Source organism: Rhinichthys klamathensis, unplaced genomic scaffold (assembly GCF_029890125.1).
Source record: "Rhinichthys klamathensis goyatoka isolate OS25496 unplaced genomic scaffold, OSU_Roscu_1.1 h1tg000376l_1, whole genome shotgun sequence".
NCBI classification, from domain to species: domain Eukaryota; kingdom Metazoa; phylum Chordata; class Actinopteri; order Cypriniformes; family Leuciscidae; genus Rhinichthys; species Rhinichthys klamathensis.
Window position 1 is genome coordinate 831037 of NW_026606883.1, and position 16053 is coordinate 847089.

Consider the following 16053-nt stretch of genomic DNA (forward strand, 5'->3'; position numbering starts at 1 on the left):
GAACCCAAATCCCTGTTTCGCGCATGCTTTATTTTGAGTCTAACAGCACAAAAATAATTACTGAAGGCACTAGATTAAAGGTTGGAGGTTTAATTAGTTGATTACATGGTCTAGATCTGCGGTCAGGATTACAGCACCTGGCCATCTGTATTGCTCTGGTAATGAGAGTCTTTGTTATTGACAGGCTGTTGTCAGTTAAATAATATGAATCTGTGATTAGGATTAACTATAACTCAAAGAGTATTTTGTTGTACATTAGTACGGGTGGGTAAATGTAGTTAATTTTTTGTCTGCAGATCATAACGTTTTGCTAAATATCTCAAGATGTCTTCTGTCTTCTTTTAATAATATAATATAATATAATATAATATAATATATACCCTATAATTAATATTTTTTAAATATCATCAGAGTTGTTTTGTATGACAAAATACAGAAAACAAAAAAAAAGTGTACATTGACAGACTGGGATAATTGGGATAATCAAATTTTTGAAGAAGAAAAAGAAAAAAATCCAATTAGAAAGGGATTTATGGGTCATTGGTTGCTCATTCTTGTCTTTGTGTCAGAATTTGCCCCCACAACCTCAGCGCAAGGTCATGGGGTCGAACGTGCCCCTCTCTCCGTCTGTGTGCAATGAGATATGAAGACACAACAGAGGAATCGATCAATTATATACTAAGCCAGGGTTACTGCGTCCGTGCTCTGACAATTGATAACTAGCTTGTGAGATTACTGTGATGACCCAGTTCAAACAATAAACCCGTGACCAAACTCTTATCCCTGGTAGTTATCTGAACCATTTAACCAATCCTAACACTGACCCTTTGATTTGATGTTACAAGTGTATTATTAGTTTTATAATACAATATCTGGAATTTAAAATCTATAATCTATCTTATATATGGGGCGGCAGTGGCTCAGTGGTTCATGTGGGTTGTCTACAAACCGGAAGGTTGGTGGTTCAATCCTCGGTTCCACTTGACCAAGTGTCAAGGTGTCCATGAGCAAGACACCTAACCCCGGCTGCTCCCGACGAGCTGGATGGCGCCTTGCATGGCTGCCGTCGCCTGTCGGTGTATGAATGAGTGTGTGAATGGGTGAATGTGAGGCAAATGTAAAGCGCTTTGGTGGCCATTGGGTCTGTGAAAGCGCTATATAAATGCAGTCCATTTACCATTTATATATATGTGTGTGTGTGTGAGAGAGAGTGTGTATGTTATGTTAGTGTATGTATATATATATACTCACCGGCATGTTAGTATTTTCACCCCCAAAAAAGGTTTTAAGCCAGTTATTTATATATTTTGCTATAAAGTGTCAGTATAGGAAATATCAATTTACATTTCCAAACATTTATTTTGCCATTAATTACAACAGTTGGAGTTGCATCTCAAACTTCACTATGGAGGTCATTAATGACCTCAATGAACCAGTGTCACATTGTCTTCTGTACATCTTGTTCACAGAATACCTAACCACAGCTGGCTCACAACCCTGCTTCCAGGCACACGGCATCAAGCCCTCATGTGCTGACTCACAGGTACTCAGATCCGGATGGTTGTCGTCAAAGAAACCACTCATACAAGTGCCAGCCAATGCCATGAACAAGCTGCTAGGCAAGCCAATGTGGGCTCTAACGCCACAAGAGCTGATCAGATAGGGAAACGTATGGTACTGCGCCCAAACAAAATCTTACTGAAAGCTTACTTTTTGAGATATTAACCTCAAATTTGGAACACTGATTTTACAGCTTAATGTCTTATTGCAGTATACAACATAAATAGAGGAGTGCAGATACAGTAAAATTCAATAGTAAGCTTTAAGAAAAGTTTATTTTCATTACACTTCTGTAAAGAGATCTTGGAGTAATTAAAATCACCAACAAAAGAAAAGTTAAAATAGCAAAGAATTGAATATGAACTTGGCATGCAACACAATATACAATTACAGTAAAAATGTAATTCATCCTCGGCTAAATTGCATTACAATATTGGTGACCATATTTGCCATCCTACAGTATAACTGTTTTTTTAGTCTTCTGACAAGACTTTCTCTGCCTCCATATAGGCAATCGTCTCTCAGTTCTGCAAAAAAAAAAAAAAAAAAAAAAAAAACTTATATATATATGAAATACTGTATGTGTAAGTAGTATAAAAACCCTGCAGATGAGCCTGTAGGCAACTTTCCTCATGAACATGGGTAAACTACAATGCTTTGCATTTCATCAGGAACAAATGTCCTTCGACCCGGTCCCCCTTATTTTTTCCCCCCTCCTCTTTCTCTCCCACCACTAGGATTCATTTTCCAAAGCACATAATCACAGGTGGCCCTATTTATATTATTCTGAGTTTCTGATTGGTGTCATCAGATTTGCTATTTAATGTTTACACATGGATAAGTGTATGCTATTTGAGTTCACAGTGTGACACTTGAGGTAATTATAGTGTGTACTTGTGTTTTCTGAATAAGAACATGGTTAAACCTGAGCAAAATGATATGTAAAATAATGATAAATAAGAAATTGTGCACTTTCTCCTAATATTATATTAAATTATAAACATAGCTGTCTATAAATACATAACATCGTTATGTTAGCAATTCATATCTTTTTTACTGCAGAAGTGAACATTTTAAAAATGTTCTTTAGATAAGGAAGGTATTATCATGGGTGTAGTCTGACATCTGTCAGTTCTGTAATATTGAACATCCCCTTAACAATTTTCACAACACACTTTTATGTATATTTCAATTATAATAAAATGCACTGTATTTTGTTAAAAGTCCTATGTAAAAACAGTACAAAAAACTCATAGGACTTAATTGTCATGAAAGCCTTATAGTCCTAAGATTAGGATTTGTTGTCTTTGTGAAATAAACATAGCCTATATATTTTCCTACTGATTTTGAGGTGAAATATGACCCAGACATATTCTTGACAGATTTAGTACAACTCACCTATTAAAAACGTGCAAATAGTTGCTGCTATGGAACACTTTGAACTCTCAATAAATACCCCCCCCCCCCCCCCCCAGTCCATTGTCATCAAGGCTTCTTCAGTAACTTGATCTCCATTTTAAGATAAGCCTTTAGGTTGTCATCGAGAACGTTCTCCTCAATGGCCGCCAGAGCTCTCTCTCCACCATTGCTGTGATACTTCAGCAGTTTTTCAGCATATTCGATCCACACGCAGTTATGACAGCCGCTCATGCAGCAGTGGGTGGGTGGAGATGGAGGGCCCTCGTCCGCAGGTTCTGAGGCAGCCGGTGTCTGGTTTACACTGCTGACAGAGGAGGAAGAGTCTGGGTTTGAACACTGCGGTTCACAGGCAGTGAAGTGCAAAGCTCTGTTCTGAGAGAGCACAGTCCAGTGACGGGGTCTGGTCTTGAAGAGAGCCATGTAGCAGATGCACAGCTGTAGAAAAGTGTTACAAATAGATTGATGCAGTTTATGTGGGAATATACACTCACCGGCCACTTTATTAGGTACACCTGTCCAACTGCTCGTTAACACTTAATTTCTAAGCAGCCAATCACATGGCGGCAACTCAGTGCATTTAGGCATGTAGACATGGTCAAGACAATCTCCTGCAGTTCAAACCGAGCATCAGTATGGGGAAGAAAGGTGATTTGAGTGACTTTGAACGTGGCATGATTGTTGGTGCCAGAAGGGCTGGTCTGAGTATTTCAGAAACTGCTAATCTACTGGGATTTTCACGCACAACCATCTCTAGGGTTTACAGAGAATGGTCCGAAAAAGAAAAAACATCCAGTGAGCGGCAGTTCTGTGGGCGGAAATGCCTTGTTGATGCCAGAGGTCAGAGGAGAATGGCCAGACTGGTTCGAGCTGATAGAAGGGCAACAGTGACTGAAATAACCACTCGTTACAACCGAGGTATGCAGCAAAGCATTTGTGAAGCCACAACACGCACAACCTTGAGGCGGATGGGCTACAACAGCAGAAGACTCCACCGGGTACCACTCATCTCCACTACAAATAGGAAAAAGAGGCTACAATTTGCAAGAGCTCACCAAAATTGGACAGTTGAAGACTGGAAAAATGTTGCCTGGTCTGATGAGTCTCGATTTCTGTTGAGACATTCAGATGTTAGAGTCAGAATTTGGCGTAAACAGAATGAGAACATGGAACCATCATGCCTTGTTACCACTGTGCAGGCTGGTGGTGGTGGTGTAATGGTGTGGGGGATGTTTTCCTGGCACACTTTAGGCCCCTTAGTGCCAATTGGGCATCGTTTAAATGCCACGGCCTACCTGAGCATTGTTTCTGACCATGTCCATCCCTTTATGGCCACCATGTACCCATCCTCTGATGGCTACTTCCACCATGTCACAAAGCTCTAATCATTTCAAATTGGTTTCTTGAACATGACAATGAGTTCACTGTACTAAAATGGCCTCCACAGTCACCAGATCTCAACCCAATAGAGCATCTTTGGGATGTGGTGGAACGGGAGATTCGCATAATGGATGTGCAGCCGACAAATCTGCGGCAACTGTGTGATGCCATCATGTCAATATGGACCAAACTCCCTGAGGAATGCTTCCAGCACCTTGTTGAATCTATGCCACGAAGAATTGAGGCAGTTCTGAAGGCAAAAGGGGGTCCAACCCGTTACTAGCATGGGGTACCTAATAAAGTGGCCGGTGAGTGTATATGTGGGGCAGTGATCATGTTTATAGTTGAACAGCCTTTTCTTCCACTGAACTTTTTTTTTTTTTAATTCAACTTTTTTAAATGCTAGTTTTTCCACAAGGAAAACATAAATAGTATGAAATATACACATATACACAGTACCAGTAAAACGTTTGGAAACATTGCTACTGTATTTTTTTATTTAAAAAAAAAAAAAAAAAAGTCTCTTATGCTCATCAAGCCTGCATTTATTTGCTAAAAAAAAGTAATATTGTGAAATATTACTATACATTATTATAAAATAATGGTTTTCTATTTTAATATACTTTAAATATAAATTTATTTCTGTGATACACAGATGATTCTGTGAGTCTTTAGTGTCACAAGATGATGTGTGAAATTGTAAAAAGATGATTAAGTGTATGATAAAAATATGATTTATATTTTTATCTTTAATTTCATTTTTGTTAATTAAGTTTTAAATTGTAAGTATCAAGTGTATGGTAAAAATATTATTTAATAAAATGTATATATGGTGGTTCTTCAATATTATTTCTCATGAATTTTGATGAAAATTCAAGGGACAGTTACCAAATTTTGAGAATGACTCTTTGTAACATGTCAATCATTAAATAAATAAACACGAGAGACTCGGACCTCGGAGTATTTTGCTGTTAGCAATTGTATCTGATTTGTATTCTATCACATTATAGCTGAGATACAATAATAGGCCTTTGTTTTTTAGAGAATTTTAAACCCACCCTTTGTAAACAAGCATGTGAAGGCATCGCAGGAGTAGATGACAGCTCACACAGTCTCTTCAGGAAGCTCCATTTTTTCCATATGATTCAGCGGTTTCGCTTCAAAATAACTGAAATAATAAAAACATTCATTTTATACTCACACAGCAGTAGCGTTTCAACAGGACGCGTCCATTTTTTAATCATGTGTGACCTCTGTTGTGAGTGACGACAATGGCGAAACCATGTAGCGAATCAGACTGAAGAGAGAAAATTCCTTTACCCAATTAGAAGTTGAGAAAGATTTTCGGAGGCGGGTTTTATACAGAGAGCAAACAAGCTGCACTACCAAGTATATCCGTTAGATGGCAGATATTGACTAAAATCCAACACTGGTCATGGAAAATCTGTGAAGGCGGTGGCACCATTGCCACACACTGTTGACGTTGTGATAAGATTCAAAATAACAAGAAATGCACTACTACTATGACTACTACTACTAATGATAATAATAATAAAAATAACGATGATTGGTGTTAATTGATGATAATACAAATACACAATTAAATAAGCACATTTTACATGTTAGAGTGAAGAAATGCTCTATTAATTTAATTTTATTAATTAAATTTTATTAATGTAAATAGTGAATGTTTGTGATGTTAATTGTGTGTTAGACCTATTTGTATTAATGCCGTGAGTGTGAGTAACAAACAGCATTGCGATCATGCTGTTTTTGTTCAAGTCTGCCTTAATTTAATTTTGATGGCCAGTTGAAAAATAGCTTTAAAGTAAATGTATTAAAAGTAGCTTTAAAATATGAATGGCACTTTTATGGTCAGCCAGGTTGTAAAATATCATTGATGCATGTAATCATCCAGCCATTCAGGACTGTGTGTTTTAGAGGCACATCCATAGAAACAGAACACACAGTATATTTTCAGTATATATGGGCTGATGTCTTAAACCTCTGTTTTAGGTCATAATAAAGCAATATTTATCTCAGCTAATTTGATACTGTATTTACATTTTTCAGATAACCGATACTGATGACTCAGAATCACTTACAAGTTCCCATGAACAAAACCAGTTTGACTCTTTGGAGAAAAACAAGGCTTGGTTTTCCTGTGATTAAGTCAGGAAAAACAAGGCATGCCTTTCAAATGATTAGCTGAGAATATTTTACCCTAAAAGGGTGGAATTTCCCTGTTCATAAGACAAGTTTACTCATGTTTTGTTAGGTGTGAAAACACTGATATCAAAAATAGTCATTAAAGGCAACTGGCCTGACAAGTTAACCTTAAAAATTGTGCAACACTATTATGTTATACACGCCTGTCCTCAGTGACACTGTTAGCAAGGAGACAGGTATGTAAACTGGGGTCTGATACACAACATTATCAGAACAGAGATTAGCGTGGCTTGAACATTTTTAGTGATTGTATGAACAGGTGTGTCCATGTTGGAAGATATTATTATTTATTCCATACAGATAATTATAGAACTATATGCTATTTTGAGATACTTGCTGGGATATATATATATATACACACACACAGTGGTGTTCAGAATTAATGGCACCCCTGGCAAATATGATCAAAAATGGCTGTTAAAAATAAACCTGCATTGTTTATCCTTTTGATCTTTCATTCAAAAATCACATTATAAAATAAATGTTTTTCTACAAAACACGTTGGCCACAATTATTAACGAGTAAAATATCTCTAAAGTATATTCCCATTAATATTTATCCTTTTTTTTAGCACACCAGGGTGACTAGGAACATGAAATTGTCTAGCTATGACTTCTTGTTTCACAGGAGTTTAAATATGAGGAAACACAAAGGCCAAATTCCCTTAATCATCCATCACAATGAGTAAAACCAAAGAATAGCTCTGATGTGCATCAAAAGATTGTTGAGCATCACAAAATAAAAAGTGGCTGTAAGAAAATAGCTAAAGAATTGAAAATCCCAATTTTGACCATCAGGGCAATGATTAAGAAGTTCCAATCAACTAAAGATGTTACGAATCTGCCAGGAAGAGGACGTGTGTCTATATTGTCTTAATGCACGGTAAGGAGGAAAGTTTGAGTGGCCAAAGACTCTCCAAGGATTACAGATGGAGAATTGCAGAGATTACTTGAGTATTGGGGGTCAGATATAGCCTAAAGAAATATATCAAACAACCCCTACATCCCCACATGTTGTTTGGGTTTCAAGAAAAATCCTCCTTGCTCCTCCAAAAACAAACTCCAGCATATTCAGTTGTCAGACACGACTGGCTCTTCAAAAGGGACCGGATTCTATGGTCAGATGAAACAAAAAAAGGGGCTTTTTGGCAGCAAACCCACCATATGTGTTTGGTGCAAACAGGGATAAAAAGTACCCTATGCCTACGGTTAAATACACTGCTGGATCTTATCTGTTGTGGGCCTATTGTTTTTGCTGGAGGTCCTGGACATCTTGTTCAGATATGGATTCTAGCAAATACCAACAGATAAAAAATCTAAACCTGACTAGAAATCTTATAATGGGCCGTTGTTGGATCTTCCAGCACGGTCCAAAACAAACACCAAAATCAACACAAAAATGGGTAACTGAGCACAAAGTGAAGCTTCGGCCATGACCGTTCCAGTCCCCTAAACTGAACCCTATAGAAGAAGAGTGTCTGAACTGAAGAGGAGAAACATGAACTTGTGAATCTGAAGGATCTGGAGAGATTCTGTATGGAGGAATGATCTCTGATCTTTTGTCAGGTGTTCTCCAAACTCATCAGGCATTATATAAGAAAACTCAGAGCTGTTATCTTGGCAAAAAGAGGTTGCAAAAAGTATTTAATAACAGGGAGCCAATAATTATGGCCAGCGTGTTTTGGAGAAAAGCCTTTATTTCATAATGTGATTTACCCCCCACTTTCAATTCTTTTACTTCAATGAAAGGTTAGATTTTTGCGCATTTTTTGAATGAAAGATCAAAAGGACAAACAATGCAGATTTATTTTTTACAGCCATTTTTGATCATATTTACCAGGGATCAAATTAATTAATTCTGACCACCACTGTATATGTATACACTCACCTAAAGGATTATTAGGAACACCTGTTCAATTTCTCATTAATGCAATTATCTGATCAACCAATCACATGGCAGTTGCTTCAATGCATTTAGGGGTGTGGTCCTGGTCAAGACAATCTCCTGAACTCCAAACTGAATGTCAGAATGGGAAAGAAAGGTGATTTAAGCAATTTTTAGCGTGGCATGGTTGTTGGTGCCAGACGGGCCGGTCTGAGTATTTCACAATCTGCTCAGTTACTGGGATTTTCACGCACAACCATTTCTAGGGTTTACAAAGAATGGTGTTAAAAGGGAAAAACATCCAGTATGTGGCAGTCCTGTGGGCGAAAATGCCTTGTTGATGCTAGAGGTCAGAGGAGAATGGGCCGACTGGTTCAAGCTGATAGAAGAGCAACTTTGACTGAAATAACCACTCGTTACAACCGAGGTATGCAGAAAAGCATTTGGGAAGCCACAACACGCACAACCTTGAGGCGGATGGGCTACAACAGCCCCCACCGGGTACCACTCATCTCCACTACAAATAGGAAAAAGAAGCTACAATTTGCAAGAGCTCACCAAAATTGGACAGTTGAAGACTGGAAAAATGTTGCCTGGTCTGATGAGTCTCGATTTCTGTTGAGACATTCAGATGGTAGAGTCAGAATTTGGCATAAACAGAATGAGAACGTGGATCCATCATGCCTTGTTACCACTGTGCAGGCTGGTGGTGGTGGTGTAATGGTGTGGGGGATGTTTTCTTGGCACACTTTAGGCCCCTTAGTGCCAATTGGGCATCGTTTAAATGCCATGGCCTACCTGAGCATTTCTGACCATGTCCATCCCTTTATGGCCACCATGTACCCATCCTCTGATGGCTACTTCCAGCAGGATAATGCACCATGTCACAAAGCTCGAATCATTTCAAATTGGTTTCTTGAACATGACAATGAGTTCACTGTACTAAAATGGCCCCCACAGTCACCAGATCTCAACCCAATAGAGCATCTTTGGGATGTGGTGGAACGGGAGCTTCGTGCCCTGGATGTGCATCCCACAAATCTCCATCAACTGCAAGATGCTATCCTATCAATATGGGCCAACATTTCTAAAGAATGCTTTCAGCACCTTGTTGAATCAATCCCACGTAGAATTAAAGAGCATATTGCAGGTAAAAAAAAAAATCTAAATTAATATATAACCTTGTATGAAAATACCATATGAAAAGGTAATGCAGGATTTAAAATGTTTTAAAACGACATAAGGGCACTAATTTAGTAGATAAAGTGAGCGTTTCTTGGACTGCTCGTAAAAACTGCTTTTTTTTCAACATCGCGTCATTTTACGTCACGCTAGGGAGCCTCAGCCTCGCCTCAGTGCAGAGAGCAGGCTGGCATTCAGTGAGAGCGGCCGTGAGTCCGTGTGTTTTCGGTAGTTTTTGTATTTCAATCTATCATCGTCATGGTAAATTATTGTGTTTGTGGAGGTTGCAAAAACTCCGGCCTGTCAGGACATCGAGTCCACAGGTTTCCATAACAAGAAAAAGGACGGTGCTGTATATATTTCGTGCCTGGTGCGGTTTGTGCAGGTGAAGAGACGGGATTTCTCTTCCGCATCGGCTTCGAGAAACGCGGTCGTGTGTAGCGTTCACTTCAGATCGTGTGTAGCGTTCACTTCAGATCGGAGGATTATCATCCCGGCGATATGATGGAGTTTAACATGGGATGCCGAAGCAAGAATATTGATCGTCGTATACTGTACCAATGGCATCAAATAGTGTGATATAGGTAGTCATGCCCTAAATAGAGGCAACTTGTAATTGAAAAACAAAATTACTAGGTTGATTAAATATTCAAATCTTTAATTTTCTGTTTATGTTATAACCCAGATGAAAAATATGTTTTAAAAATGTACTTGAGTATGTTTTTAGTAACTTACAATAGAAATATACTCAAGTATAGTTTTTATACATTTAATAGTATACATCTACCCTAAACATACTAATGTCTGCTGGCCTGATATACGATGGTAATAATCTGTACAATATTGTGAGCACAGTGTATATCGTTAGCGAACGTGTATCTATAAGCACGTCTCTCACCAAGACACCTGTCCTGTTCTCCACTGGTTCTCCTCACACCACAACTCAATGTGTCTCTGACCGTTCTGTCTAACATTAATCCTGGCCTGTCCCTACTCTCTTGGCAGCATAGCAGGCTCATAATTGTATGGCTGTAGTCCGTCATACGAGTAAGTATTTCCTCAGCGTCCGAAATGTCATTGCGATCCATTGTTTTCCTGTTGTTTGAATCGACCGCTCTCCCGCCCATTACGTCACGCCCACCACACCCATTTTCAGACGCGGAAGTAAAATTTTCACACAAAAACGACTCCAGAAGCTTATGTAGCGTATTTATAAGAATATTTTAAAGAAAATCTAGTTCCTACATTATTTTTCTATATATTGACTCGTTGGGTCCTCTAACCTGCAATATGCCCTTTAAGGCAGTTCTGAAGGCAAAAGAGGGTCAAACACAGTATTAGTATGGTGTTCCTAATAATCCTTTAGGTGAGTGTATATGTTCAATGCACAGATGAAAGAATGTCATACAGGGTACGACGTAACAAGGGTAAATGATGACACAACATTTTTGTGTAACTATCCCTTAAAGCAGCTAAAATATCCATTATAAAATCACTGAATCATTCACTGATATGTTTTAGGCCTGCATCATGTACGAACACAATTGTTTGTTAACAGAAATATATTTGCATGTGACATTTATTCTTGCCCATTTATAGGCAATGGATATCATATCACTGAGTAAGGAAATAAAGTATGTAAAACAGTAAGGATATTTTGAAAGCGATGAGCTGCTGTCTGGACAGAACACTTGTGATGGCTCCTCTGACTGGATGAATCAGGAACTATGCATGGCACGCGAGTATGTCCTCAGTTCGAGAAGAAGAAAGGTCCTTGAACATGCTTTCACACACATTCGATAAGTAACCGTGCATTCAGGTGCAGACGTGCACACACACACACACACAGTCGATTCTACCTACGGACAAGTAGGCTACGTTGGACATGTTTCAAACTCAGACAAATGTGAAAACAAGGCTTTAGAAGATTTACCTAACAGAGTCACACAAGCGTCTCTTTCATTTCGACCCAAATCAGACTGGGACATTTTAAATACATTAATCCCAGCGACAGAAATGCTCTTTGCAGCACAATAAGCCCTGGCATATTTTCTGTCAAGGTCTGCACATTCCTGACCCTCAGTAATGCCTTCCTGCTCTGTGTAAATGCCTGTGCTAGAAACAGCCATAAGAACAAAAATGGTGCGTTATTGTCAGGTATTTCATTGTGCAAAAGTGTGTTCTGTATTACAGTTTTTTTAAAGTTTTTTTTTTACAATCGCTAGGACACATACTTAAGGTCACTTTTTCATAACTCTTCACACAGTGAGCACAACATAAGTCTATGTGTGGGCTAAACTGTTGATAATTTATCATTGCTTTGGCACAAAATGCATTCAATTACTACATCTTTCAAATTACATGAATTATTTTCTCACTTCCACACAACAACCGCCAATTTGCACATGCTTACATACTGTTTTCAAAACTTTTAAACTTAAATTCAAAACAATAACATAATGCAAAACTGAATAAGACAGCAATTTGCTACATATCTACGGTAATATTGTAATGAAATATATTTTGAATCTAAAAATTTAATAAAAACAATTGGACCAACCAGGCTGAAAGAGGAAGAAGAGTGGCTGGGAGAGGGAGAGGAATACTTATGCTTGGTGGAAGAAGAATAAGAGGAAGATCAAGAGCTGTAGTCTCAGATGAGATCGGAGCTACTGTAATTGATCATGTAATACTTTAAATCATGGTCTCTCAATGAGAGAGGCTGGTTTGAGAGCGCAGCCAAATCTGCAACGCTTATCAATGGCATCTATTGTTAGAGTTTTTCGGCAAACCAACGGGTAAGCTGTATTCTGCAAGGGCATCTGACTGAGCTGCACATTACCGTAAAGAAGTAAATAGAACAAAGCTTCCAAACCTATTTGTTTGCAATCGCTTTTGCATTTCTGCTAAGTACTCAACGGTTACCTCACACTCACATGTGGGAGAGGTAGGATGTTCACTGATGTGCAGGAAACTGCAATCGTTGATATGGTCGTCAGAAACAATGGCCAAAAACCCACAGAGATTCGAGAGTGTTGGCAGACAACTTTATACTTTTGCAAATATTCACACTGTAAGAACAACAACTATTTCTAGAGTCCTGAAAAAACATCAGGTCAGGATGAAACAGTTGTACACTGTCTATTGAGAGGAACTCTGAACAAGGCAAGAAATTCAGGAACCAATATGTCCAGGTAAGATGACAATAAAATACAGAACTGTTTTTGAACAAAACCAAACACACACAAAGACAAACATTTTTAGGTATAATGTATACTTCTGAAATAGTCTAACTTCACACAGAGATTCCGGAAAATACACGGATAAAGTGACGCGGGATTTGACCCGGGTTCGTTTGATTTTGCTTCATTCACACTGCCAGTGATTTGCCGGAATCAGAGAGCGCGTTCACACACAACCCGTGTATGTTTCGGAAAGACGCGTGACGTTGGATGTGACGGGTCTCTACTTCAGTCCAGTTTGCAGACATTTTTTCGTTCTTTCTTGTATCGATGACGAACACAAACTTTCTTCTAGAGTAACTGAGCCGCACGATAACTAAGTCATTGCAAAGGCTCGTGAATCATCACTACGACACACCCCTTATACGGCAATGGTTCTGGCTTTTGTTCACACATCGCGCGTTCCGGGTCTGAACACGGCAATGTTACTATAGGTCCCCAACCCGGCATCGATCCCGGCATCAATCCCGGGTCGTGTTTGCGTTCACACAGAAGGTACTCTGGCAATTTACCGGCAATTTGCCGGGTTCAAAGCGCTGTGTGAAAGGGGCTATATGTGTTTCCTTGTGGATTTATTTTAAGCCCCTTTCACACAGCGCGTTGATCCCGGGAAATTGCCAGGAAATTGCCAGAACGCCTTCTGTGTGAACGCAAAGACGACCCGGGATCGATGCCGGGTTGGGGACCTAGTAACATTGCCGGGATCAGTCCCGGAACGCGCTGTGTGAACAAAAGCAGTAGCACCTCAATGCAGTACATGAGATCCACGGGGAGGAGTCGGATCAAGATCCAAGGGGTGGAGATGGGTAGGATTAGGGGTGGGTTTAGGGATTAGGGGTGGGTTTAGGGATCAGGGGGCGGAGATGGTTGGATCTACTGCAGAACATGAAATCCACGGGGAGGAGTTGGATCTGGATCCGACTCCTCCCCGTGGATTTCATGTTCTGCAGTGAGGATCATCTCAACAAAAGCCGTAACCAATGCCGTGTCGTAATGATGACGCTGAAGTGAAGTGAAAGCAGGCTAGTGAAACGGTACGTAATGCGCTAGTTTATGATCGAATCAGAGAAGAAAATGCACAAGCGTGGTTTCTCCAGAGAGAAATCACAGCTCATAAGCAAACTACACACGCTGCTGAGACATTGCATGTCACATCGCTGCCACGTGTCTTTACGGGATTTTTACGGGTTGTGTGTGAACGCACTCTCTGATTCCGGAAAATCACTGGCAGTGTGAATGAACCACAATCAAACGAACCCGGGTCAAATCCCGGGTCGCTTTATCCGTGTATTTTCCGGAATCTCTGTGTGAAAGGGGCTTGTGAAAGGGGCTATAGAGAGTCATGGAGATTGGAGGCAGGCAAACACCCCACATATTCATCTTTGTGAATGAGGCTGGTTTCAACTCGGCCAAAACACGGCGACGAGAAAGGAACGTGATTGGGAAGAGAGCCACAGTGGATGTCCCGGGTCAGAGGGGTGCCAACATCCCAATGTGTGCAGCAATATTCTCTGGTGGACTGCTGTTACACAAACCTCTAATTGGGCGTCTCCTTTTGTTCCTGCATGACCTCTATGGAAGGGTTGTGAGGTGAGGAAAGAGATGCAGTGAGCAGAAATCAGCCAACATTTATAATTGTATGGGACACTGTGGCATTTCACCACTCCCGTGCAAACACTGAGTGGTTTGCTGCCCATCCCAGGATGGTGTCACTTTTGCTCCCACCTTACTCTCCATTCCTCAACCCAGAGGAATAATTTTCTTTGTGGAGGTGGAAGGTTTATGACCACCATCCACATGATCAAATGTCCCTCCTGGACGCAATGAATGCTGGATGACAGATCAGCAGAAGATTGCCAGGGCTGGATAAGGCATGCCAGACGATTCTTTACTAGGTGTATTGCCCTAGATGACATAAGATGTGACATACTGTAAGGCCGAGTAGATTAGCATTTCTGTATCGGTGGATGGTGTTTATACAAGTTCTTGTATTTTGGAATTACTCAGTACCAAAAAAATCCCATATACTGCATCATATCTGATTCATTCCAGTAACACAGTGAATTCTAAGCAGGTGTCCTTGTTTTACAGAAGAAAACATTGTGCTACCTGTTAGTGTTTTTAGGTAATTTATATGGGTGACAAAGTGTGTTTGTTGGCTGACAACCTTTGCTCGTGTTATGGAAGAATGGCTTGACTATGATTCATATCTTTTATATATATATATATATATATATATATATATATATATATATATATATATATATATATATATATATATATATATATACACCATTATATATAAACGGCATATATCGTGAAGGAATATTATCATATTTTCATTTCTACAAATATAACTACATAAATGTTTTCAATAAATTACATTTTGCGTAGATTTTTTACAATTTTATATAACCTATAATATATATATATGTGTGTGTGTGTGTGTGTGGTCAAACCATTTTTATGATGTTACTTTTTTATGCAGTCAGAAAGAGTATTAATATATTATTTCACAATATATGCAGTATTTACAGTATACAGTACATAACAGTATATACAGTATACATACACATGTGTATATGCATAAACGTTTTTAAGAAATTACATTTTGGGTATACATTACAGTGACAGGAGTTAAACAGAGTTAAATCTGTCAAATAAATCTAAGTGAATGTCATACAGGCATTCACAATATATACTGTAAGTACACAATATAAGAACACAAACGGCACCATTTGCTGAGTTACCCGTAAGTAGTATTCAATGATATCGTGAAAAGAGAAAGTAAACATCGTGGAACTATTTAGTTCAGCTCAGCTTGTGTACAACCTGTGCACGTCTGTTTTCATTATCTTTATTAACAAAGTTCTGTCCTTTACTCTTTTCGGACTAATTCACCTGCTGATGTAAGACAACACACTGGACAAACACCTGGAATCCTATGGGACTGTCTTTCTTGTGCATGGCATCCTGTTTCACTGTCATTACGCTTTCTGCCACCCACACACACTTCTCCATGTGTCAACAGTTCTTTAGCAATTCTGAGAAGTAGAAAATTGTCTGCACAATTGTGTGCACTGTAAGTGTGTTATTTATAGCTCTCCACACCCCACTTGAACACACAGTAGGCCCGTTATACAGCACACACCTCTGTAAT

At 39.2% G+C, this 16053-nt stretch overlaps 1 protein-coding gene across 1 annotated transcript; it reads right to left on the reverse strand.

The window, feature by feature from the left end:
• Positions 1-2552: 2552 nt before the first annotated feature.
• Positions 2553-5622, reverse strand: oxld1 (oxidoreductase-like domain containing 1). Its single transcript, XM_056233739.1, has 2 exons — positions 5415-5622; positions 2553-3414 (listed from the first exon to the last, which is right to left on the reverse strand). The coding sequence occupies exons 1-2, from the start codon at positions 5439-5441 to the stop codon at positions 3046-3048; spliced, it is 396 nt and encodes a 131-aa protein (XP_056089714.1). The 5' UTR covers positions 5442-5622; the 3' UTR covers positions 2553-3045.
• Positions 5623-16053: the final 10431 nt, after the last annotated feature.

Bases quoted from the DNA above. Each gene is read 5' to 3' on its own strand.
- oxld1 (XM_056233739.1), bottom strand. From the start codon at position 5,441: ATGCCTTCACATGCTTGTTTACAAAGG. The intron at 3,415-5,414 runs GTGGGTTTAAAA...ACTTTTCTACAG, and splicing joins CACATGCTTGTTTACAAAGG to CTGTGCATCTGCTACATGGC.